Source organism: Sinocyclocheilus anshuiensis, unplaced genomic scaffold (genome assembly GCF_001515605.1).
Source record: "Sinocyclocheilus anshuiensis isolate Anshui unplaced genomic scaffold, SAMN03320099.WGS_v1.1 scaffold212, whole genome shotgun sequence".
In the NCBI taxonomy this organism is placed as follows: Eukaryota; Metazoa; Chordata; class Actinopteri; order Cypriniformes; family Cyprinidae; genus Sinocyclocheilus; species Sinocyclocheilus anshuiensis.
In genome coordinates this window covers 110,658-138,372 of record NW_015558566.1, presented here as the reverse complement: position 1 = coordinate 138,372, position 27,715 = coordinate 110,658, and the positions used below count along the sequence as shown (strand labels likewise).

The window sequence follows — 27,715 nt, the reverse complement described above, 5'->3', positions numbered from 1 at the left end:
GCTAATAAAAAAATGTCAAAATTGGATTAATGGTCTAGTTTTGCAAAAAAAAAAAATACTTTTTTTTCTAAATATGTTTTATCTTCACAGCCAGGTGGGAGCTGGTACAAGGTGACATTGTATCCTCTTCTTGGCTGATGTCATTCTCTATATCTTTCTGAAAGTGTTTCTGTCATTACGACTTTCATTCACAAATGAGCCTCAAAACGTTTGTCTCCTACCTGTCAGTATGAAATTAATTTCATTTTAGGGGCATTTATTCTTTCTAGCACTCATTTGGCAGTAGATGGGCAGATATAATAAATATAATTTTATGTGAGAGGAGAGAAGAATATTTCAATGAACAAAGTCAGACCTGGCTGGTAAAATGATTGGCATTATAGAAGCAGAGGGATTGAGATTTTTTGAGTTAATTTATCTGTCACAGAGCTTTTCTGCATCATCTTTTAATCTAAAACTGGGCCAAATCTAACCATGTTATCTAATCCAGTTTCACAGCTCCATGGTGAATGCTGTGGGTTTTTATGAGTGCTTATTACGGTGTGGTCATGTTTGTCTGTGTTTTCTTAGGCACCAAGGAAAATCTGAGCGTCGCTAAAACTCTGCAAGAGATGTGGGCTCCTGTGGAATCCGATCTAGATAAACATGCTGTATCTTTACTGAGGTGAATTATTCATTTTAAAGAATAATTTCTCTCCTCCATTGTGTCTCTCGGTGGTACCATCTGCTGTTTACTGTCTGTGTGCCTGGCTTTAGATGCGGGGAGGGTCTGTAGAGAGTGACCTCTGGCCTGGGGGGTGAATGTGGCATGTGTCTGGGCTCAGTGGGTGGGTGGTATCTTCTCTCAGCGCTTGTAGCCTAACCTAGTCGACTCTTGACAATCTGGGTGTCATAGGTCGGTTTTTGTCTGCTTGAATCTTTATCCAGTACTAAGTGTGCATTTCTGGTAGACACATGGTTGCTAATGGTGAAGGAATAGCAGAGATGTACCCCTGTGGAGAGGATGAGTGCAACAGAATAACGTTCACTGACTATTCAGTGCCCATACCAGAGGTAGTGAACTCCTGGATTCTGATCTTCAGGTCAGGAACACTCATTTTACACTTTTAGCAAACCAATAGTTTACTAAAAAATACATTTTTATTAAGAAATGCAAACTTTGAACTCAAAGTTTGCTTGTAATTTTAAGCTATTTCTAATTCTTATGCTTAAGCGATTTTTCTTGTCTATTCTCATTTCCAGGGAGGTGTTTCATGTTCCTAAGAACATGCTGCTTGTTCCTAAGATCTTCTCCCCTCTTCCTGTATGTATTGTGCATGTCATCAATAATGACACTTTAGAGGAGATACCCAAAGTCTTTAACAGGGTGGAGCCATACATATACACCCCAAACAAGGTTTGTCTCTGTCAGTAGGACAACTCCTCTCCCATGTTTTTTTTTAAACTTATACATTAATTTTATATTGTATGTCTTCTTCACACTCTATAGGAGGGTTATACATTTGTAGCTGAGGCGCAGACTGGAGACACGCCTGTGATTGGAGGAAAATGGCGAATGTTTGTTATTGGCTGCCGGGAACCCCTGCCACAGCTGGCCAGAGAAACACCAAGCAATAACTTTTCTGTAAAAGAGTTGAAAGGTTACTACATCCCTAATCAAAAGGACATCATCTGCAGGTTAGCACATGCATAAAGTGTACTAAGTAATAGCTTATTATTATTACGTTGAAGTTATATTGAAAGCACTGCAGAGCTGGACAATCAGTTGTTGCATCAAGACTGATCTAAACTGTGTGTTTTTTTCCCTGCCAGGCATGTGGTGAAAGTCTCCAGTGATCACAGTGCTACTGTGCAGTTTCAGACTTCAAAATCAGACGTCCACATTAAACTCAGTATCCTAGATCATGAGAAAGAGGTCGCCAGCAGTCAGGGCAAAGGGCATGTCATCATTCCAGTCTACTGCTTTTTAGCCAGCAATGGTTTGTACACACACACACACACAAACATCTATCTGTCTATCTGTCTGTCTGTCTGTTGCTTCGTTCTTCGTCCTCCTGGGACATTCGTATTTACGGGTTGACAAGTCTTAATTACGACATCAGGTGTGTTCAAGTCACTTTGGTCGGAACAGGATGGCTTTTCTACATAAAACTTCTCTACATACAATTCAACGATTTTTTAACTCTACGTCTACAAAATGATGAATAAAAATGTGCATCATTTTGTTTTTGCTTTTTTTTTCTGTTTTATACAACTTATGAAGGTGATGTAAATTTAATATATATTCTGTGGTAATTATACAGTAATATGATATTTTGTATTCTGTATGTAACTTCTATAGTTTTATTTAACATTACAAAAAAGTAATAATTTTATTAATTTCAACAAATTTACCGTCAAATTTGACAGACGCTGCATATCTATAGTCTTTGGCTATGTCCATTGCATCCGATATGTTTTCTCACTGACAAGCCACCAACTTGGAAACTCAGGGCTTAAAGAAAATTTTGAGTTTCCCACTCATAATAACGACTTTGTGGTGGCGTTCATGTGCGTTCAACTCGTAAATATGATCTATCCGAAATGACTTGAACACACCATGTCTGTCTGTCTGTCTATAGATTATAAGTTTGGAAATGTTTAGTATTTTGTCTCTTTGGGGCCAATCAAACAGGATGAGTTTTTGCTTTGAAAAGTCAAGATGTGGGCAGTGGTATGGGGAAAAAAACGCAAGGCGTCGAGATGCTTTTTTTTGTTTGTTTAATTTAAGCTCCATGTTTTTAAAACGCTGTATCATGTGCAAGATGCTGCAAAACACACTATCCTGTTTTGTTAAATTAAATGTCTTTACTGCCTCAATTTAATGAATCCTTGCTGAATAAAAGTATTTCTTTCAAATAAATAAGTCATTTTTTTAATGGTAGTATATTTATAGTGGCCCCAAAAAGTAATTGGAAAATTTAAACACTTAAAAATGGTATGAATGTCATTGCATTCTACAGATTTGTTTTTTTTTAGATTATAAATGATAAAGAATTAGATATGAACAGTAATTCATAATTGATCAACTTAAACTTGAAATTAATTATAATTCATGGATAAAACTAAGAAAAATATTTATACACTTACTGTCAAATTATTTTAATAATTTTGATGCAACTGCTGCAGGCATTTTTAAACAGACACATTTACGTATGCACATATTTCGAACAAATCGCAGATAGTCTGTCATCCACAGACTGTGATGTTCCTGTAGACTCACAAAAACTAAGGTATAGTTTGTACTCCTTTCTTTTCCTTTAGTCCAAGTGTTCTTGTCCACCCACTCCACATTTTGTCTTAACACATATTCGCTATATAAAGTCACTGTCTCAGTTACTTAGCTACAGCCTAACTCTGCCAGCTCTAGAGTGTATTTATAGGGTGTTCATTTGTGTCTGTATGTGTGTGTGTGTATTGGTTGCAGGCGGTTCTGTGGCCCAGGCGGGGGCGAGGCAGGATCAGGGCAGCCTTATAGCAGAAGGGAGAGTGACAGGAGGGGGCGGAGGAAAGGAAGGGAGTGACCAGCACCCTACAGACACACTGGTACCTGTCACCACAGACAGCTTCTGCTGTCACTTTAGTGTGTGTGTGTGTGTGGTAGCATCTAAACTTCTAGTTACAAAGTTCTAAGAAAGAATACATTTTTTTCTGATTGTGTTTATATATTGAAATCAGTCTGTTTGTATGTGAATTGCTGATCTCATATAGTTTACATGCCCTTTATGTTCATTCAGTGATGTTTCTTTCTGATGTTTTATAATTGCGTGTATGTGTCTGCAGTTTCATAAGTATTATATACAGGCGGAGGTGTTACAGGAGAGCTGGCCTTTACATGAATCTCTCTCCTCCTTCATCCAGAAACTCAGAGACATAGAGCGCAATGAAATGAGAGGTACGGTCAGTCATACAGAAGATGCTAAGTGAATAATGCAGTGTATTGGACACATATCGTCCTTCATTGATTAAAAACAAAGTTTTAGTGACTAATTTTTACATTTCTATTTAGTTTTCATTGATTATAACAGCGACACAGATTGGACCAATGACAGAAATGATGACAGATGCAACACTTTATAAGAATGCATCATAAAATAGTGCCAAATTACCATAAAGATTGGACAATACAGGATACTGCAGTACTTTTTGACAGCGAAATGTGCTAAAAATGTGCCTTTGCTGGTTGATCCAGCCCTGATGATTCAGACTGGATCCACTCAGTTTGACAAACAACTGCCTGCTGAAGTTTCATGCCATCGAATCTCACGTTTTGGAGGTTGTTTGTATCAGCAAAACAAGATTCTAAAATCGTGTTTTTTTTTTTTGTTTTTTAGTAGTAGAAGCCAGGCTTGGAAAATTAATTAAATTAAAAATGGAAGTAATTTTATCTGCCATTTTATTTAGTTTTGATTGCTATTAGCAGTTAACATTTAAGAATTTAAAACTCTTGTTTTTATTTATTTATTTTTTTTAATAGAATTTTTTATCTTTAATGAAAGCATTTTTCACTGCTTTTTTTTGTCTTCGTAATAGATTTTTGTTTATTTATTTATTTATTTATTTTAATCCTTGTCCCAGACTCCTCTGGCTGTATGTGATTTGAATCTCTGCTCATGATTTCTCATTCAGTCTGAAGCGTACTGAATAGGCTGACTCTCGTCCCACCTGTGCTTCTTTTGATTAACTGAGAGCTGGCCGTCAAAAATATAATGGAAGCCTACTAAATTCATCTGCTTGTGGTTAATAGGGAGATTCGATTTGCTTTGCCCTTGGACGGGTGACAAAAGGTAATTTGCTGTGGGTCAGCTCAGTGGAAGAGCTCAAAACAACCTTGATTTTATTGAGAAAAAATGAATAAGCAGGAAGCTCATAGAAATGGAAATGGAAAGGATTGAGAAGGAGGGAGAGGAAAAAAGAGAGCTAGTCTATTGGATGCTTGTGTATTGTGAAGTGGTAGTGGAGATTAACTAGTTTGCATGATGGCCTGGCTCCAGTAATAATATTAAGATTCTTTTGTCCACCTGATCCCTTGATATTAAATGTATTCCTTGTTTTGTTTTGTTTTGTTTTTTCTTTTTTGTTTGATTGTGAATCCATAATTAAAATGAATCTAGGTGGTTAAATGCCTCGGATTGGGTTTTTATCACTGGTGTGAGTGTGTGTAGTTCCACGTGTGCTCACTGTACTTTCTCAAGCGTGCGCGTCACAATCGACACGTGCCTCTCGTTTCATTTCCCGATAAGCTTGTGTAAATGGGTCAATGGGAAGTCAAATGAAGTTGGCTCTTGGCCTCTGGTGCCCTGGGAAGTATTTCTGGAGGAAAGTGAATTGAATTAACCCAGTTGAGTGGCTCTCAGAGGAACAGGAGCCACCCTGAACAGTTACTACACACACCAATCAATAAATGCACATGGGAACCAGGCCCAGTGCACTGAACTCTGCCGGATGTTCATCTGCACATATAGAAGGCATGCAGTATGGCTGCCCTTTGGGCTTCCGACTGGAATGACCTCTATGCTTGCTTTCAATGCCCTGTGTCTGAGATTTGTGCAGGATCCTGTTGTATTCGCATATCATGTAAAAAATCAATACAAGTAAATTTAACCTTAAATTAAAAAAATAAAACCTCTCTTTAATTAAGTACAAATCACATCCCTGCAGATGACTCTATTTTACATTTAATCTGAGCATAATTGTTAACAAGCAATAGACAATCCACACTCAAAGACCCAAAATAGCTCTCTGTTATACTGGTTCAGTCTCATATTCTCAGTGAGTTTGATATACAACGAGTGAGTTGAGACTAAGTGACATGTTGTTAACACTGTGCTGTCAGAGAGCACAGTGTGACTTCAGATTACATCAGTTATCAGGGTTCTGTGGTGGTGTCCTTATGGATAAGTAAACTGTCCAGTAGGATGTACCCTTACACATAGAATAACCGAAGAAGGTGAAAGAGATTTAGTTCTGTTTTTTAAATAGAGCAACACTGCCATCTAGCAGGATCTACATCTGCATTTACATTTCTAAAAGCCTCAGGGAGGCTTTGAATAAAACACTTTACTTTAAAGGTTTTAAGTGTTATTTTTGTGTTACTGCATTCTAATTTTTATAAATAATTACTGTTTTTCAAATAAATGACAACTGGTTGAGCCAATGCCAAGTTTTTACCAACCTAGAAATGGCTTGCTTATTAATATACATTTACTTATTATAAACATTTTATAAATATATATTTAGTACTAATTTTGTACTTATTATAAAATTACTTTCATGTACTTATTAATATGAACTTACTTGTTAATATAAATATTGACAAATTACATGCCTTATATTTACAAAAATAAATCTTGTATTTAAATAAATGTGTTAATCATGTATTCAGAATAAAAGTCATTTTATTATTAATTTTATTTTATAGAGATACTTTTGGCTCACTTTTGATTGAAGACCTCTGTATTTTTTTCATTCTGTATCATCTTGTCTGTTTGACATCTATTTTTCTTTGGCAGTGTTTGGGGATATTTTGGATAGCACATCCACGCCTTTGGGTACAGACCAACAAAACAAAGAGGGCCAGAAATCTGCTCCCAAATCAACCCAAAAGGCCAAGGAACGAGACAAGGACAAAGATAAACTAACATCTAAGTCAAGCTCCATTATGGAGCAAGTCAGTACAGTATATGTGTGTTTGTGCATTTATTTTAATGTCAGTATCGAATCCCACCATATGTTTAAATCATTCGCCCCCCTATTTCTCCTGTAGAAAGAGCTTCTTTCGTGAATATTGTTCATTGTGCTTTACAGACGTGCACATTTCTCTTAAGTTCAAGTTTTTTTTTTTCAATTTTTTTTTAACCTTGGTATGGATCAAGATATAATGTTTAAATTTATACATTTGAGGACATTTCTGGTTAAGCTCTGATACAGTGCCTCTTTGTCAGAAATGTAAGAAAGGGACTTTATATTTTCAAATTTTTCAAAGGATGAGTTGTAAGTATACACTACTGTTCAAAAGTTTGAGGTCAGTTTTTTATATTTATATAGATTTTTTTTTGATTCAGCAAATAAATTGATCAAAAGTAACAGTAAAGTCGATTATACTGTTAAAAAAGATTTCTATTTCAAATAAATGCCGTTATTTTGAACTTTTTATTTCTGAAAGAATGAAAGAATCTTGAAAAAAATGTAGCATGGTTTCCACAAAATTATCAAGCAATTGTTCTCAGCAGTGATAATAGTAAGAAATGTTTCTTGAGCATTAAAATGGCATATTAAAATTTTTTCCGAAGGATCATGTGACACTGAAGACTGGTGTTATGGCTGCTGAAAATTCAGCTTTGCCATCAGAGGACTAAATTAAATTTTAAAATATATTTAACAAGCAAATAGTTATTTTAAATTGTAATAATATTTTACAATATTACGTTTTTTACTCTATTTTTGATCAAATAAATGGTGTTTAAGAGATTTCTTTTAATCTTACCGACCCCAAACTTTTGAACAGTACTGTAAATGTCAGCTTGTTTATTTGTGTGTGCAGAGTTTGGATGAGAGTAAGCCCCACTGGACCCTGCGTGTAGTGAGTGACCACAGTGAGGCAGGAAGTATAGAGGTGAAGAAAGACACTGAGAATCTAGAGGAGATCAGAGCCATGAAACTGGCCTGGGAAGCAGCTGAGCCCGGCAGAGCAGCAAAGGTACCACATAACTGGAAAGGTAGAAGTAAATCTGCTCTGTGTGCTCAAACAATCCTGCATGTGTATCTGATTGGTTTGTTTCGAAGGCTCATCAGTCTCGGCTGCACTATCTCAAAGAGCTGCAAGAACGTGCAGAGAGTAAAGAGCCTGTCACGGCTGAGACAGGTTAAACACAAAGATACACACAACCAGATTGTTTAATACAGGTTTATATGGACATATTTATTATATGGCCTAATATTTTCATTGTTTGTATTTTGTAGACAATCAACCTCAGCCCCAACAGAGTGGAGAGTTCATACAGAACACTGACAAAAATGATATTGATTATACACCATTTATCAGGTACCACAATTATATTATATTATGTTATATTATAAAAGTTCAAAAGTTTGGGGTTGATAATATTAAAAAATATATATTTTTTTATGTTAATCAAGGAAGCATTTATTTGATCAAAATTACAGTAATAACAGTAATATTGTGACATTACAATTTCAAATAACCGTTTTATATTTTATTTTAATACATTTTAAAATGTAATTATTTCCTGTGATGGCAAAGCTTTCAGATATAATTCTAATGGTGATTTGGTACTTAGAAAACATTTCTTATTATTATCAGTGTTGAAAAGGCTCCTTGCTTAAAAAAAGTAAAAAAAAAAATTTAAAAAAAGACCCCAAACTTTTGAACGGTAATGTATATGATCTTCGCTTTCTCTCATAGGAAGTCTTTGCCGCAGCCTCGTCTAAAGGATGAAGTGTTGGAGGAGGAGCAGAGGAGGGAACGCTCTGAGAAGTTCCAAAGTTTCCGCCTGATCTGGGACAATATTCTGGAACAGCGTAAACAGGAAAAAATTGCACGCAAGGAAATTATGAAACGACAGCTAGAGACTTACATTGGCTTTCAGGTTTGTCATGTGTCGATATTATAAATGCAGATTTACACCACACAAAATCATTGTTTTTACTGTTGGTATTTGTACCATAGCAGAGAAGTCATTAGAAAAAAAAACATGATTTCCTGTTATAGGACACAATGGATGCATATCGGCAAAAGATGCTGCAGACTCGTGAGGCATTCTGTTCCCGCATCCTAAAGGAGCAGTCACATAAGAAAATGGAAGAGCCACCTAAGGAAACAGTCGAACAGGTTGAGCTAGAGAAAAACCCTACAGCGGTCCAGTCAAGTGGACGTAAGAGTGGGGGCAAGAGGAAGTGATCTGACTGACCAATATTTCATAGCAATCAAATAAGCAGTCACTCATTCTAATATTACTCTTCATTTTATTAAGAATATTGCATTGCCTGTCCTTTTTGAAAATATATTAAGATAAGATTTCTTTTGTAACAAGTGAATTCAGTTTGTAAGATTAGCATGTAGAGTCACCTTTCACTGTCAGGTTATCTTCCTCTGTGATTCTTTATTTAAATGGTTACTGTCAGGATTGATTTGAGCAGCTCTGAAGGACAGCCTGTCTCAGAGTGGCGGATATTGTTTCCCAGAAGACACTGCAAGAGTTGTTCCAGAATATTATTGTTCCTATACATTCAAACTAATTACTAAATGCCAATTTATTACATACTTTACAGATGAAATTAAATTAAAATTAATTAGATCCGTGTATGGTTTCCAAGTTCTTTTCTAGTTAAAAAATGTATTTATATATTTTATCACATAGACACCATGAGATAAAATGAGTGCTGGAACTTAAGCACAAACACAATGACAATGTGATGTGATTAGAAAAATAAATAAATAAACACTTGATGAATCTCCCAAGTAAATTAAATTACTTTTATTATAGGAATGGATAGCTGCATTAAGCTGTGATAAATGATCTATTTATTACTATTTAGCCATCATTTGAGATATTTGAGGATATGTGTTACAACAGAAATATATAAATCATTCCAACATGTTACTGTTAAGTGAAGGTACATTGTCAATGTAAAGAGCATTTTATTGGACAAAGTTGCATATTGCAGGATGAGTCATCAACATTTTTGGATTAGTTTCCAGAACATAAAGCATATATATAGCAAATCTATTTTAATTTGGTCAAGGTTTTTTTTCTTTGACAACATGTATTGATTCATGCCACGATGCTTTAGTTTCCACTTCAAACTAATGTGTGAGACCTCCGGTTTTTTTAAATGGAATGCTGGATTGAATCAGAAAGTTTCCTGCCAGCTGCATGCAGCAAAGTGACCTCAGTTGTCTGTAGGATTGCAGTCCTTTGTATTTTTGTTTTTCTAGGGGTTTTGGGAGGCCTGCTCCAGGAGATATTATTCAAATCCAGTGGACGGTTAGAGCATTACTCACAGCCTCTCATAAGATGTCTCTGCTCATAAGGATAATTGAGGTTAAATCTCTCTGTGTCCCTTTTCTCTTTTACTGTTCTGTTGTCTCATCCCTACAACAAACACAGACACAAACTTGGGTGTTTTTTTCTCTTGTCTGTGAAGCAAGACATCTGAAGTGATGTAGGGTCTGGGATATGTGTGTGTGTCTGTGTAGGTGTGTTCCCTTTTCTCCTCAGTCTGCAGTCAGTTCTCCTCCAGCTATACCAACCCTCACCTCCCCAGAAATCATATGAGGGAGCTAATCCACTAAGCCACTGTCAGAATTTGCACATGTACTCGCAAAACATGACTTATTTTTTGTGTTGCAGTCGTCAGCTCAATATAAGGTATGAGGAAGTGCTTGAGCAAATGCACAAGATTTAATTCTAGTCCCTGAGTGCCACACACCACAATAATAATAAAAATATATATTAATGCCTCATATTAGCCAGACATGACCTCTTCTGGCTGATGGCACTGTGGAGATTAGACAAAGGGCTCAAATATCAATCGTGTCCATGTTTTTACCCCATGTCTTTGTCTTCTCACACATTCACCTCTTATCACAGGAACTGATCAAGGGCAGTGACTGACATATTGGTTTGTGTCTCAAGTTGGAGTGAAGGTAAGATAAGTACAGCTTTAAATTTTAATCCTGAGAGGCACAAAAGACATTGTCGAAAGATAAATCTTTTCTCAGTTAACAATGAAATCAAATGATAGCTTTCTACTAACTGCTACTAAGCCCTGATAATTTACACCAGGAATATTTTATATTATATTATAAAAGTTCAAAAGTTTGGGGTTGATAATATTAAAAAATATATTATTTTTTTTATGTTAATCAAGGAAGCATTTATTTGATCAAAATTACAGTAATAACTAATATTGTGACATTACAATTTCAAATAACCGTTTTATATTTTATTTTAATACATTTTAAAATGTAATTATTTCCTGTGATGGCAAAGCTTTCAGATACCATTCTAATGCTGATTTGGTACTTAGAAAACATTTATTATTATTATCAATGTTGAAGCTCCCTCATATGATCTCAGGAATATTTACGCGTGTGGTGCATAGACTCCCAAAGCAGTGACTTGACACCTAAATATTCAGGTGAACCATACCAATATTGGTTTATGAGATAAATCCCCGCTGTTTATGTAATGAGAAAATGATTGTGTGCTGACAGCTATAAGACAGAATCCCCATCTGGAATGGTGCATCATCTGGGCACATGATGTGTTATGATGGGACTTTCTGTACAGCGTCTGATCACACAATCTGAATGACAGCACTTAATTGAGAAGGTTTCGTAACTGCATTAGTAATGGCCCAAAGCAGCGTTTTGCTCTCATAATTTTGAAAGGGTGCTAGAACGTCACGTCCAGTTTCAGCAACAAACAACCAAGCATATACATAATAGACATAATTTCCCTCAATAAATTTCCACGTGCTCGGTCAGAGAAACGTTTACGCGCTGTATTTCTTTTCGGTGTTTGAGAGGAGACTTAAATGGCATTCAATAACGGAAAACGCGTTAATTGGAGTAAAGAAAAGCTTTATTCTTACATTTTATGGTCCAAAAAGGCTATTCAGCACGAATTGGATGCTACACTCGGGGACAACGCCAAGATATGATTGTTTAATGACCTCTACAGTTCACTGTGATTCACAGATTCACCTGAGCTAAACCCTAACCCTAAACTTAATGTCAGCTGTCTTGCTTGTCTTCTCATCCCTAGTTGAAGCATACCAGTTCAGAGGAATAGTCATATAATCATGGCCGGATTTACCATTGGGCTTGAATGGGCTGGAGCCCAGGGGCCCCGCCTTAACCCGTTTACATTTGTTCAGTTATGTGCCAGTCGGAAATTATTAGCCGCATTTCAACTGCGCACACGGGCCAGCCTGGGCTAACAGCTTCCAGCTTCCAACTACGACATTCGAAGCCATAATCAAACAGCATAAACTGGAATTTATGATTTTGTTTTTCACATAGAAAAAGGACACACGTACTAAATCACGTCTGCGCTGCGCCATATCGCCGATTAATTTGTGATCACATGGCCAATTAAAACAGTTCCATTAAGCCTTTAGCCCAAAAGAGCGCACATTTACAAAGATAATGATAAATTCTCACATGTTCACGCCTCACTTCTTTACAGAGGATGATTCTATATTATATTAATGTTCCACTAAATTAATCTGAAGAGTTTTGAGCGCTCTTTCCCGTCCAAAGACTACACTCAAAAAATGCTGGGTTATTTCTGTAAACACATTTTTGGGTTAATTGTGCTGGGTCATAATTTTGGGTTGTTTGAGGTACTGTAAACACACAGTTGGGTTGCTCATGCTGGGTCAAATGGACTGTAGGGGTTCTTTCACCACTGAACAGCTGGGTTGGGTTATTTTGACCCAACAGGTTTATTCATTTTTCCTCTTCATCGAACTTTCTGGATTCTTCACTCGTCTCGTCGTCAGACGGTCACGCACATCGCAAGCAGGATTATAAGGTAAGTTAATATGATGATATGATTATTTACCTCTATTTTTAATAAGTTGTGGTAAGAGCACACTGATTTCTCTGTTTGATGCGTATTTGAACTGTCGCTGTACGGGGTAACGTTATTCTGTGAATGATTAAGCCTAACGTTAGCGAGGTACTTTTTTTTTTTTAATGGCCTCAACAATCGCCTTATAGTTAAAGTTTTATATATATATATATATATATATGTGTGTGTGTGTGTGTGTGTGTGTGCGCGTGTGCGCGCGTGCGTCCGTGCGCAAATTATTTAAACGCATGGAAATGCTATGAACTGCGTCAGAAATACGGGGGTAAGTTCAGTTACTGTCTGCGTACTGTATGGCTTTGTAATGTTTTTTCAGAATTAGACCATTTCGTTCTAAAATTGATATTTTAAGGGCATATTTTTTTCAAGTAAATGTCTACGACGTGCCGAATCCGACTATAGATCCATCATTTTTATGTTGAGCATTTTCGCGCTCTTTTTTCCTCAGGTAACGTTATGCCCCTTACTTTTATAACGCTAAACCACGATATTACTGGTATGTAATATTAACCTATCAATTCGTGTCGATAAAGTATAATAGGGTAAATCCTGTATAGTGATTTATCCTATATAGTGCTTGCATAAAGCAAGTAGTGCATACAAAGATACATAACAGCTAAATTACAAGTGTAAGTCATTGTAAGTACCTTTTGAGACACGCGCAAGCGCACGAACCCACGCTTACTGATGCTCCAGAAGGAAACACGATGCATTAAGAGCTGGAGGTGAAAACTTTTGAACAGAATGGAGGTGTAAATTTTTCTTATTTTGCCTATATATCTTTTTTTTTGACAACGACATCCCAGACCTTCGTCATTGTTTCGGGCTATGCCATTGAAACGGACTCATTACTTGAGGCTGTTGACCTTTGCTTCAAGTCTTTTTTCTGTTGATTTCTTTTTTCCTTTTTTTTGTGCTTTATGTTAACTACACTAAGCAGTGTCTTCCTACCTGAGAATTTCTCCAGCATGCAGTATATCATCAGGGCAACAGTTTTTTTCTTGCCACCTGTAACATGTTTCATATTTTGTTTCACATGTATTGTCTGTTGTAGGACTCTTTGTTTGCCTTAGTTTTAATAACACAATATTTGGACTGATTCTCGTGTGGCAATAATCAATTTTTGAGTGTTCTGATGATGCAGTGTTGACAAAGAATAGGAATCTACAGTGCCTAGTTTACACAATTTTGTGTTTTAAAGAAACTGATCTACAAAAACTTGTTTTATTTGTGTCTGTAAGGGTTGAATGAAATGTGTGACAGCATCCATTCAAAAATTGTTTTAAAAAGAAATGTGAAAACTCATTAAATTGATATTTACAGTAGCATTTTTTGTTGAGTAATTGTATTACAGAATAATAATAATAATTTTGCATTCCTTTGTGATCGTTATTTATTATTATTGGTAATATTGGTAAATATAAAGGTAGCAAGGCAATAAGACAACAAATAACCCAATGTTTAGGTAATGTTTAACCCAGCATCACAGTTAACCTTACCCACTGGTTGGGTCAAATAAACAACCCAGCATTCTGGGTAAAACGGTTAAACCCAGCACTTGGGTCAAAACAACCCAGCGCGTGTTCTGTCCCATAGTTACCCAGCAGCTGGGTTAAGGTTGGGTTATTTTTGAACCCAGCACTTTTTAGAGTGTAGAATAGACCTACCCAAATATCTTACAGGGACTTTGTCCCGTCTCACTACCTCCACACAAACTGGAGCAGAAATGTATCAAAACGATTTAAACAAATAAAAATAGCCATTTACAGGGTTCGTACGGTCATGAAAAACCCAGAAAGCTTTGGAAAAGTCGTGGAAATTTATTTTACAAATCTCTATATAATAGAATATATGTTTAATCACGTCCTGAATCTCGGTGCGGGATTGCGCATTTTGGTTTTACTCATTTTCGCAGGTTTCGCACGTTTGGAAAATTCCCGCAAACATTTATTTAATATACAATGTAGGTTAGATGAGTAAAAAAAATTCACACAATATCAGATTAAGTCGATCATTTGAAAAAACAGCCTGAGTGGTTCAGCTGTACCGCGTCTTCTCACTCTCACTCTCTCAAAATTGCCTCACATCAGCGCATCTCTTCTGCACTAAGAGAGCTGCTGCACACTGCGATACAAGACTTTCGCTCAGCTGGCAGGACTGTCACTTGCCTAATCGGGTCAGTGTTGCATCATCATAAAAGTTTATTATTTGCACGTCTTTTTAAAATAGTCGGTACTCGCGCGCTCCAAACTAGTTTTCTGGGGCTCACGGTCACATCCAAAGTGCGCGCACATGAAGCCGCCTCACAAACACATCAAGATAAAGTTATTGTTTTCATTGTTTCTGACTCAAGTGACCTTGCATTTTAATAAATAATGTTACATAAAGACAATTAATGCAAATTAAAGCAGAGGTTGTACTTCCTTCGCCAGCTGAGGAAATTCAACCTGCCACAGGAGCTGCTGAAACAGTTCTACTCAGCCGTCATCGAGTCTGTTCTGTGCACTTCAATAACTGTCTGGTTTGGTTCAGCTACAAAAATCACTCTGGATCCATCACATCCAAGCCATCTCCTTTTTGAACTTTTGCCATCTGGTCGGCGTTACAGAGCACCGAACACCAGGACAGCGAGGCACAAGAACAGTTTCTTCCCCCAGGCAATCTACCTCATGAATAGTCAAATGTTGTGCAAACATACTTGGCAATAAAGCTCTTTCTGATTCTGATTAAACGGTCAGTAATAAAACTAACAGCTTCTACTATTCAGGAACAAAATACTATGATGTAAAGTCATAGATATAGATTATATTTATATATTAATCCATATTAAATATGAAAAAGTTATTTAGTCGAGCAGATCCTTTAATTTTAAGAATTAATCTGTTGTTTAATTTACAGTGAATTTACAGTTTTTAATTTACAGTTTATTCAATTTCTGTACCTGGGTTTTGATCTCTCAACTGAGAGATCACATCCTGTTTATTGTATTATAGTGACTATTTAATATTATATCTAAACTTTGACTAGACACGTTGTCTATTAATTGTATACAGTATAGGAACCTGAAAGCATATTTTAATTTTTGTGTATTTTGTGTTACTCCTTAATAATGTTCTAGTTGAGGGCATTTGTAGTATAGGTATGGGGCCCAAACATAACCTCAAGCCCAGGGGCCCCCGGCCCCGTAAGTCCTGCCCTGCATATAATATTAACCATATAGTGTCTTAACCACAGAAACAATAGAAAAATGGGAAGAGAGTGGACAGGTTGTCTCTCCATTCAGACGATTGATGGCTATCGTTTAAAGTGATCTAAAACCAGGGTGGTGTTTAATCAGACTGGTTGTTAGCAATGATGTGTATAGATGTTAGAAAATGCCCTTACATAGTGCCATTTGCCATCTTACACTTGTGCTGAGAGATGCTGTTAACAGGAAGCTTTGAAATAGTTTTCTGACTTGGCCAAGAATGATGAGAGCTGAAAGAACAGAGGTCGTGCTGGCTGCCCTTATATGCTGTAAGCAGAAACTGTAATGGTATTATTTTAAACCCTGACAACACACAAGACATGCCATTCAACCTTTGGAAATCCCTTTTCCTCTTTGCTTGATTTTTGTGCTTGAGATAGTGTAGACTCAGATACTGCTTTCAGAGCCATATTACAGAAACGTCCTTAAGTTCAGTAAGAACTTTTGTCTAAAATGAGATCCTAAATTGAATCATCATGGTGAACAGATAAGATTCTAGATACAGAAAGTTTGTGCAATACAGGCCTGGGAGTTCACATTTAAAAGATCTTCCTCACTTTAGTCCATATCAGGACAAATGCTTCAAATTTAGAACTCTGAACACTTCAAAAATGTACACTTACACCGTACTTGACCTTATCAGTTAGATTGACCTTTCAGTCAGTCACAGGATTTATAGTCCAGTGTCTATGAATAATACCTATTTTAATACTTAATTAATGAAGCTCATGATAATATGTATCTGTTTTTCCTCTGTCATTCGAAAGAGTCTCCTTTATGTTTAGCATAATTTCTCTGTCCTTCTGTATCTTATTGTGCTATTTACGTTACAGGTCCTCCCCCCAAAGCTCAAAGATGGGTGTTTTAGTGTCATTGCCAGCAGCCTGCAGTTTAGTCATCACAGTGAGTTCATCTGTATGTGTGTGTGTGTGTGTGAATGTGTCTGCTGAGAATTGTTGATGGGTGTCTTATCGCATCTGTTGATTATTCCCGCTGATAGCAGATGTGTTGCAATGAGTGCAAATGAGACATCCTTCTCCTAATGTTCCTCCTTGTAGCACTGACTTTTAGTTGTCAAGTCTGTACACCCACACACACATTTATCTAAAACGGGGACATACTGTACCATAGTGTAGTCTTCTGTTGTTTTCATGTAATGCTAATTATAACTACATCGTTTTCCCAAATGAGGATTTCACCCCTTGCAACTACAAAACTAAACGATCCCAAAAACAGAAATGCCTTCAAATTCTTCAAATTATATTAGAAAGAGAGTCAAACAGATATGGAATGACATGAGGGTGAGCAAATAATGACAGAATTTTCATTTTTGTTTGAACTATCCCTTTAAAAACATTATTTTGAGAAACATCAGGATAAATTTTGGGATTGTTTGCTGAAGTGGATGGAAATATTACTTTCTATCCAAATCGTAAAACTCTCATGCCTTCTCAGATCATTAAGATGCTGTCGATGCATTATTTAAGGCGGTAATACAGAATCAACATCTGTTCATGAAGCAGACGATGCAAACAGACTGAATTGGCATTCAGAGATGCGGATCCTTCTGAAGGTCTCTTTTGTGAGAGCTACTTACAGACTTGTAAACCAAAGACTATAAACAATTTGGCAATCTGATCACATTCTGCATTCGTGTTAGGAAGCATAACTGTGCCTATTTGAAATGTAAATGTAGCTCTCGTAGTGCATTTTGCTAAAGCCCTGTGCTGTGTGTGTGTGAGTGTGTGTGTGTAAATGTGTGAGTTTATTTGTTATTATAGCTTAATGATGTCCCTTTAAAGCCATGTCACATCCAGCTCTTTCTTTGTAAGATTAGGGGTGGATTAATTTGAATACACTGTTCCTTATAATACAGTTCAATTTTAAACACACTTTACATTCCCCTCAGTTTAAAACCCTGTGTTCAATCACAGAAGACGGCTATTTGCATATTGAAACACTTTATGAATTATTCATAACTTGTTAGAGGTCATCAAAACAAACTAATAATGACATGGGCCTTCTGATTATGAAATAAAGTACACAATCGCTGTGTAATCATCATCAGAGTAAAATAGGTGCCCGGTTTAAAAGGGGGCGAGGCTAAGCATGCCAAGGGGAAAGGGACATCTAATTAGATTGGACAGGCAATTGACATCATAGGTTGTAATGAATGCAGTTTCTGTGGTGATGCAGAGAAGATTATCTTTATAACTGTCAAAATGTTCAGATATTTTCATAAAAAGATTGTCAATGTTTTTTGATTGGTGCAGAGATTTATTACTGTCAAAATGTTCTGATATTTTCATAAAAACTGTGTCAATATTTTTTGATTAGGGAGAAATAGAGATGTGAATTATAATATAATTTAAGTTTTAAAAAATAATTTCTATAGAGTTGTGATGCTATAGCGATAAATAATAATTGTAAATATCAATTTAGCATAACTCTTTAAACATTTGAAAATGAAAATGTGTGTTTGAGAGTGTGTACTGTACTGTACAGTTTTCTTTACATTTGTTTTTTATTTTATTTTGTATTTAATTTTTAAATATTTAAAAAATGTATTTATTGCACATAGTAACTAAATTAACCTGATAACCCGCACGAGGACGCTAGCGCACGCTTTTTTATTAATTTTTAAACTTTACATTTTCATTAAACACATCAATTAAAATAGGTAAGAGAGGTATGACTAAATAAAAAAATAATGACGTTTTTTTTTTTTTAATTGTGATCGTGCAATGGTGTGCGCTAAATTGCAATGCTGCATCTATAATTAGAGGGGTTTATAGCTTCTTGCATGAAACCCAAGTCAGCAAAGGAGTACCTTGCTTTAGTAATGCTTTTGTAAACTTTGGCCCCTCCTTAGCGAACTAGCCAAACATTCATCAGTGGGAGGGTCTTAACAAAGCTTACAAATGTCAATCTCATACCCACTTAATGCGGAATACTAAACTCTCTCTCTCTCTCTATTATTGTCATGAATAAAAGGGAGCAGAGTGATTGAGAAACCATTGAAGTCATTGATGTCAGTGTGTGGTTTATGGAGTGTTTTGTGTGTGTAGCAAGCAGGTGATTGGTCAGTGCCTCATACGTACATGAGATACCTTATAAGGGTCTCTTCAGCCTCTCCCAGGGCCTGATAAGGAAATGCATGCAACGCTTATCTCCATCGTTACAGTATGAAAGGGTAGAGAATCAAAGGGATCTCCAAACCTCAGTGAAGGCCTAGTGTTTGTCTTCATCAGCGTGGTTGTCATGGGTTCTCAGTGACTTTATTTACATATACTGTGACTAACTTTTTATTTTAAATCTGTTCACTGATCAGGCCATAATACCGTATTTTATAATGATATCTAATCTAAACTGTGAATAGTTACCCTAAATTTACATAGATGCATTGGCTTTTTATTGATGATTGTATGCTTTACAACTGAATCCAAGTTAAACATTTTTAATTTGGATGAACTGGATGAATATGGTATTAATTTGATTTTGCAATAAGTAATTAGTTGGACATGCTGTCCGGCATGTACAGTTCTTCTCAGCAGCTGGTTTGATTAAGTGGTGTTAAAATTTTCCCCAAAATAATCTAATTTCATCTCATGGACAGAGACAAACTGGCCTCTACCAGACATTCATTGCAGATTGCAAAGAGTAAACTTGGCCTTCATTAAACAGGGGCAGGTGTCTAAATCACTTGCTAGCAACACACTCTTAAACTGCAGTGGCAAGACTGACGGTTGAGCCATTGTGACCTCTACTTTCTGACCCTCTTTATCTTACATCAGACATACGAAAGCAAACACTGAGATAGATAGCTGGCAAACCTTTATAATGATCAGTTTTCAGATTAAAAGTCTAGTTAAAAATCTAATTGCAATTGCACAAATGATTGTTTTCTGTAGTGGTGGATTCATGTTTATTTCAAACTGTCTTAAATGAGAAATACCTCAATTATATCCTGCAAACTAACATTTGCATATCATATTTATAGTTATAGCTTTTGTGTGACAATTTAACATAACAAAGCCACACCGAGATACATTCAGACAAGAGTATGTTTATAAATACATTTTATACACATAATATTTTTACAGATTTCCTGTTTAATGTTGCTTAAATCAATACACATTTATTTGTATAGTTTTTCACAATGCAAATCGTTTCAAAGCAGCTTTACAGAAAATGCATTTTTCAGAAGTTCAATAATATGCTGTTTAATATTTAACAGCAGGTTCCACTGTGACAACTTACCCCATACAGTGTCACACTATTGGAGTGCATAGTCACAAATTAACATGTTTTCAATTAGCCTATTCTTTTTGCATTAATACATTCTGACCAATGAATTTCCATGACTTTTACATTCATTCAGATCACCAGGTAAGGATTTAAAATAATAATGATGCTAATATATGTTTTTTAATAATATAGATTTCAACCCAATTAAATATTTTGGAGCTGAATATAGCAAGAAACATATTGTCTCAAGAAATTTCTCACTCCTTGAAATGTGCAGATTTTCAATGACCGTGAGAGCCCTGTTTCTTCCTAGAGAACAACCATGGATATCTTTTTGTAGCCAAAAATGTGAGATATGTGCCTATGGAGAAATTAACCTTAAAAATAGTCATAATCTGAAAAAATATTTCCCCTATCAAATCTATTTTACAGCGTGCAGGCTAGCCTAAAGAAGTGATGCATACATATTATGATTGTTATGTGTTAGCTGATGCGCTTTCCATCCTGCATCCCTGCGGCTCCACTCAGGTGCAGAGTCCCGCCCCTCATTTCTGCAATGTGACGCTAGGCTCACTCAGCGCTCCACAGTCTTGCCTGGTCACCGGGAAAAGCGTTTGGAAGGCGGCTTCAGTAGTCATCCAGTCTGGAGTGCGCATGCGCGGCGCTGCAGCGGTGTTTCCGCGTTGAGTGGAGAGGAGAAGGGATCGAGCGAGAGCGAGAGAGAGAGGGAGAGAGAGGGAGAGAGAGGATAGAGGGAATTTGAGACGCAGCGGGACGCCGAGTCAGAATAAACGGACACCCCACAAACGCTAATAAAAAGCAAAAAATAACAACGTTCACAACCCAAGCTTTTAGCCATGGAGGACACGGTGAAAAACACTTAAAATGTGAGGTTTAAAGAGACGTGCTGCAGAAACGAGCGAGAGCGGCTTTCCCTCTCATCATCCACGGCTGATCTCGACTCGGTGCTCCCGTCCCCCTCCGTCTCTCGCACCGGGGGGAAAATGAAGAAGTTTAATATTCGTAAGGTGCTGGACGGCTTGACGGCCGTGTCGTCCCCTTCTCCATCCCCGCAGCTCGGGGCCAAGGAGAACGAGCTCATCCCGGAGACGCTCCAGTCTGAACACTTCCAGCTCTGCAAGGTGGGGAAGCTTTCAAGTGAACGTGTAACATCAGCCGATGTGTGTGTTTTTTTTCTTTAATAAACCTCGCGCAAGTGCTACTTAGTGCATGCTGTGATTTCACTTTATCCACAGATTTACTAGAATAGCTATATACTAGAATATAGATAACGCGTGTCTTTTCTGTTTAGATGTGATGCATCATATAATGTTGTAATGAAAAAACTAATTTTAACCTGTATGGAAGCGTTATGATGTCATTCGTATGTTTTATTGCAAATAACAGTGTCCAGTATCTTTTGATTGCACACCGCTGGAATGCGTTTTCACATTAAAACGCTGGTATATGTTAGCCTGTATACACACTGTACTGTCATACTCTGCCCCCTCAAACCCAGACTAAATTATTTTTTTCACAAGCTGTGCGTGGAAAGGGCTGACTCTGTGTTTGGAAAATGCGCACAAATGCGTAAAATATTCATGCGTGACACTGAGATTCGTTTTGAACCCACACGGTTACTTTTGCTGTCCATATCTTCCGTTTTAGTGTCCAGTGTTAAACATGCTACTTTATTGAAGCGTCTGTATCATGTGTGGTTATAGAATGAAGCTGTGATGCTTGAGTGGAGGGAGGGGGATAAACAACCCGTTTCTTGCATAATCTACAGTGCTGGGATTAACGTGTAATTTTGGTATTTTCTTGTAAACCCACAACCATTCTTGACTCTTTTTGGACGCACGCACACACACGCTGAAGCCTAACAGTATGTGTATCGAAGGATAATTTTGGGCCATCATAGGTGCCCAAATGTTGTCTAGGTAGGCAGATCACTAGGTTGTTGTCTAGCCTAGATTTTGAGACTGCGAGTGTGCAATGTGTTTTGAATAGGCCAAATTTGAAGTATTGATTTGGTTTAGCTGCCCTCTCTGGATTAGATCTGGTACAATGGATGGAGTTAATAGTTCTCGGTGAGAAACGGGTTATCTGTAGAGGCTAATCTCTTCTCATCTATCTCGCTCCTCACAAAACCACGTCCAAATGAATGCCATATTAGATTACAAACCCACACACATGTGTGCGGAAACTGTAGGAGAATGACAGCACTGCAGCTGGGGTTTTAATTAATTTTAAAGATTCGAATCAGTTCGCTCAGTCAACATTGCTACAGGTTACTTTGTTAGTACAGTAGGTGGCGACAAGTTCCCTTTGTGTTATGCGTGAGTCATTGAATCATTTACTTGACTTGATATTTAGCCGATTCGTTCACAAATCTTATTACGCTATATTGAAGTTTGTGTCTAGAGATCTGCTGAGTCACAACAAAAATCCCAAATGATTTAATAATTGTCTTTTTAGCCTCCATATTTGTCGACTGCTGGGCATTATTTTATCAGTTAGGTTAAAAAAGTAATCTGAATAGATTTATAATACATTTTCAGCATACAACCAAGAATGGCAAGCCAATTCAGTTCGTTCATAAATGTGAGGCCTCCTTCAGTCCGAACAGCGACTTCTTTATTGAAGGGGGCGTATTCGTTTAGTAGGCCCAACCAATAAACGGCTTCTTCACAGCCCGCGCTCGAATGCTATTTGCTCGCGCTGCTGTCAGTCTTTGAAGGCAGAAAAAAGTAATTATAGTAACAGCATTATAGGTGCGTCTTGATACTCAGAAGTGCTATCAGTGTAGGCCTAAACCCTCTAGGTTTTCAAACACAGACAGAGTGTGACGATGACAGCTGTTAAGCAGAGGCCAGTGCTGTAAACCTGCGTAGTCAACCATTGTTGTTCTCTGGATACAATGCAGCAAGGTCCAAGTAGGGCTCGCTGCAGAGCCTGCGGTGGACATCCAACCCCGCCCACATCCACGTGTGACGTTGAAAGTCACGCCCATCCCCGATACAACCCCGCCCACGTCCGAGTGTGCTGTCGGAAGCAACGCCCATATCAAATACCTCACCTTGTGATTTCCCCATCCCCCTACCGGGGAAACCCAGAAGTATGTCGAAGCAATTTATGGAGGTTTAGAGGATCTAAATCAAATAATGTTGTCCTTCGTTTTACTAATACACGTTTTCTTATTTTTTGTAAAGGATGTCTAGGCTAAAATGCCACAACTTAAATCTAATATTTAATAGGTCTAATATACGGAGCTGATTTCGTCATCACAACAGCCTGTAAAACGCTTGCATTGATTAAAGTAGGCTAATTGTTAATTAAAACTTTTAAACCTTACCTTGTTCATTTATGTAATGATATAAATTCACATTTATTACGATCGATTTTGACCTACCCAAGGTAAAATGTATCAAATTTAAAGGGGACAATTAGATTTTGGTATTGTAAAAGTATGTAAAATTATTGTAAAAGTTGGTATTGTATAATTGTTATTTAATTTTCTAAAGATGTGTTCCACTTATCATAAAGTGTTAACATTTGAATGACAGAATCAACAGTTCTCCATATGCAGTAGGCAACACACATGCTGAATAAAGATTGCTTGCATTGATAGATTATATAACTAACATGGCATTGACCTTCAGACCTTGTTCATCACAACTTGATATGAAACGTGTCCAGGTCCTCCACATACTTAAAGATGAATAAAAAAGACATCCATTGTTTCATTGGGTATTTATTTATTATTTTACAAAAATAAAATATACATTACCAGTCAAAAGTCTTTAGAACAGAAAGATTTTTAATGTTTTTCAAAGAAGTCTCTTCTGCTCACCAAGCCTGCATTTATTTGATCCAAAATACAGCAAAAACAGTAATATTGTGAAATATTTTTTATTATTTAAAATAACTGCTTTCTATTTCAATATATTTTAAAATGTAATTGATTTTTGTGATCAACCTCCAGTCTTCAGTGTCACATGATCCTTCAGAAATCATTCTGATATGCTGATTTGCTGCTCAAGAAACATTACTGATTATTATTATTATCATCAATATTTAAAGCAGTTGAGTGCAATTTTTCAGGATTCTTTGATGAATAGAAAGATCCAAAGATCAGCATTTATTAGGGTATAGAAATGAATACTTTTATTTAGCAAGGATGCTTTAAATTGATCAAAAGTGATGATAAAGACATTTATAATTTTACAAAAGATTTCTATTTCAGATAAATGCTGTTCTTCTGAACTTTCTATTCATCAAAGAATCCTGAAAAATTGCACTCAACTGCTTTAAATATTGATGATAATAATAATAATCAGTAATGTTTCTTGAGCAGCAAATCAGCATATCAGAATGATTTCTGAAGGATCATGTGACTGGAGTAATTCACCTTTGATATCACAGGAATAAATTACATGTTAATAGAAATATAGAAAACTGTTTCAAATAGAAAACTTACTTAAAACTTAAAAATATTTTAAAATTGTACTTCATCAAAGAAACCTGAAAAAAAATCTACTCAGCTGTTTTCAACATAATAATAATAATAATAATAATAATAATAATAATAATAAATGCTTTTTGAGCAGCAAATCAGAAAATTAGAATGATTTCTGAAGGATCATGTGACTGGAGTAATTCACCTTTGATATCACAGGAATAAATTACATGTTAATAGAAATATAGAAAACTGTTTCAAATAGAAAACTTACTTAAAACTTAAAAATATTTTAAAATTGTACTGTTTTTGCTGTACTTTGGATCAAATAAATGCAGGCTTGGTGAGAAGAAGAGATTTCTTTAAAACCTTAAAACATTAAAAATCTTACTGTTCAAAAACTTTTGACTGGTAGTGTTTAACAAAAGATATGTTCCAACTATTATAAAGTCTGAGCAGCTGAATGAACAGTTGAATGATCAGAAAAACAGTTCTTGACATGCAGTACACACACATACATACATAAATGCACACATAGACTACACAGAGAGATTCCTTGCTCTGATAGATTATTCACAGAACATGACATGGACCTTTAGGGCTTGTTCATCAAAACAATTTGATATGATGATATGTCCAGCTCCTCCAGATACTCAAAGAATAAAAAGACATCTCTTGCTTCATCTGATTTAGATATATTTTTTTACTTACCGACACGGCAAACAACAACTTTTTTTAGCGGTTGGCAAACAATACGAATTATCTTCTTATCGATGCTTCTTCTTGTTTCAAAATGAATGAGAATGTGACGTATTTTGACATGGGGAGTGGTTTGTGACGTCACACTTGGATGTGGGCCAGGTTGGATGTCCACCGCAGGCTGCAGCGAGACACTCCTCGCAAGGTCTGTGTTCTCACTGCCTGTTGTTTTTGTCTATCTATAGCACATCAGGATTGTTTGAGCAATTCAAAGGGCTGGGTATTTAAATAGTTGGATTGGATATATTCAGTTGAAATTGATATTGAATTGATATTGAATTGTCCCTGAGGGGAAGTTTGACTCCATTGTGCTGCACATATACACATGCTTTGCCACTATACTTCAAATCAAGACCGTAAATACTACAGTGTACAACCAGTATTATTTTAGTAATATTTATTCTATTTTGAATTCACTATTATTTTTATATTTTCAATTTTCATATTTTAGTTTGAGTAATTTTTACGTGCTTTTGTTATTATTTTTTTATTTAGCTTAAATGTATTTTTATTTCAGTTTTAGTAACTCAATTTAATGAAAATTAAAATGTTGCATTGGCAACCAACTGAAATAAGTTAATCTAGTATTTTTTATATTAGCTTTGTTTTAATTTGCATTTTTTAAATTGTTTTAAAGTTAACAATAACAACACTGTAAAACATCTGTCACATTAAAAATGATGAAACATTCATCATAAGCAAAAACAGATATAAAAAACGGATAAATAAAAATGTAAACAAATAATTTAAAATAAATAAAATGTAAAATAGTTTCATTGCTGGCTGAAATTTTAAAGTAAATTTCTGTGCTGGTTATGCCCTCAAGCTTTACATTGTGTACTTTTTAAAACATTTTCTTTTCTGATTTGATCCTCAGACTATGCGCCATGGCTTCCCTTATCAGCCCTCCTCTATGGCATTCGACCCCGTCCAGAAAATCCTTGCCATCGGGACTCAGAGTGGGGCTTTACGATTGTATCCTTTTCACAATGGAAATGAAATAATCTCTGCTCTGTTTCAGGTGCAGTGTGAACCTGTCAGTAAGTATTTAGTTTCTTTGTCAGCTCTGTTATTAGGTGTTACTACTGGTGTGTTTAAGGGCATTGTCAAGCTAAAAACAAATTCATTAGGACATGGATGACCCACTGTTAGTTTTGCCTTTCTGAAATGTGACTACATTATGCTGCACCACAACATAACAAGCTTCATCTGCTTTAAAGTTATGCCAGTTGTTGTGCTTAAGTGAGTTGATCCGCTGTCATGGCTTGTCAGTCAGAACTGTCATAAGTTTTTTGTAAAAGGACGTTTATTGTTACTGGATTGGGATTTGGGATCATTAAGACACATCACATTAGTTCAGTGACTCTTTCATCACCCTCATGAATGATCCTAGTACATAAATTCAGATATTAATTATACCGAACAAGTCACTAAGGTCTATTCCCATCTCAGAGATGGCAAAGAACTTCCTGTCTAATCAAAATCTCTATTCACACTCTGTATTCAAATAGATGGCCTTTGATTTTGAAATGAATTTCCACGTTCCCCAATTCATTCATACACACAGAGGCATGGCATTACTTTTCACAGTGAGTGCGGTTCTAATTGAAAATATTTCTTCTGCCGTCACTACGGGATAATTTGCTGTCAGTCAAGTCGGAAGAACAGCTCGCTTGACACTGCCCTTTGTCAGATGTTGAATGATATTGGTGGAAGTTGATACATGCGGCGGCTCTTCAGAGAACAGCCTCTTTAGAAACTGATTGTCTTTGCTCTCTGAGGAGTTGATACTTAGCCTCTTTGAGCGACTGTGATCAGATAAATGTCGGCTGCCGTGAGATGAGGGCAAATGAAAATTTCCCTAAGAGACTCCAAATTGTGATTAGTGCATCGTCCTTTCTTTCTTTCTTTCTTTCTTTCTTTCTTTCTTTCTTCGCATGTCATCCCGAGCTATCGGCAGTGCAAAACGAATCTCAAGCTTCAGCTGAATGGGATGGTATGAATGAAGTCTTACCTTTGATTTTGTGACTAATTTTGGTCTCTGTACCTAAGCTACAAGGCTAGAGTTAGTTGACAAATCTTGGATGGACTAGCAAAACTGTGACTGACTTAGGTTATGCTGGTATTTATGGTCAGATATACATGGTACAAATCTCATAGTATTTTGTAGTATTTGCAATGTTGTCTCATTCATATTTGTAGATATATATTTTTTTAAATGTCTGTGTTTCGATTGACAATGAAACGCAGTTAACAGCTTTTGAAACATGAAGCCTTTTAAATGTTCAAAAGTTCAATATATATATATATATATATATATATATATATATATAAAAGAAATGA

The 27,715-nt window shown here is 36.3% G+C and overlaps 2 protein-coding genes across 3 annotated transcripts in view; both read left to right on the top strand.

Annotated features, from left to right (window-relative positions):
* The window catches only part of adgb (androglobin), a 42,406-nt gene extending 33,098 nt beyond the window's left edge, over window positions 1-9,308 (top strand). The window contains exons 23-35 of the mRNA XM_016475039.1: window positions 571-664; window positions 951-1,082; window positions 1,243-1,396; window positions 1,490-1,677; window positions 1,813-1,979; window positions 3,467-3,585; window positions 3,823-3,934; window positions 6,552-6,709; window positions 7,583-7,738; window positions 7,825-7,903; window positions 8,002-8,083; window positions 8,465-8,648; window positions 8,771-9,308. Coding sequence (XP_016330525.1) covers window positions 571-664; window positions 951-1,082; window positions 1,243-1,396; window positions 1,490-1,677; window positions 1,813-1,979; window positions 3,467-3,585; window positions 3,823-3,934; window positions 6,552-6,709; window positions 7,583-7,738; window positions 7,825-7,903; window positions 8,002-8,083; window positions 8,465-8,648; window positions 8,771-8,959 — 1,814 coding nt within the window. The 3' untranslated portion in view covers window positions 8,960-9,308. The remainder of the gene's footprint in view (window positions 1-570; window positions 665-950; window positions 1,083-1,242; window positions 1,397-1,489; window positions 1,678-1,812; window positions 1,980-3,466; window positions 3,586-3,822; window positions 3,935-6,551; window positions 6,710-7,582; window positions 7,739-7,824; window positions 7,904-8,001; window positions 8,084-8,464; window positions 8,649-8,770) is intronic.
* An 11,544-nt stretch (window positions 9,309-20,852) lies between these two features.
* Window positions 20,853-27,715, top strand: part of LOC107679494 (syntaxin-binding protein 5-like) — a 92,046-nt gene continuing 85,183 nt past the window's right edge. The window contains exons 1-2 of one of the 2 annotated variants that reach the window (XM_016475055.1): window positions 20,853-21,296; window positions 26,250-26,347. In XM_016475055.1, coding sequence (XP_016330541.1) covers window positions 21,159-21,296; window positions 26,250-26,347 — 236 coding nt within the window. In that variant the 5' untranslated portion in view covers window positions 20,853-21,158. The remainder of the gene's footprint in view (window positions 21,297-26,249; window positions 26,348-27,715) is intronic. The other variant, XM_016475054.1, reaches the window with a different exon arrangement.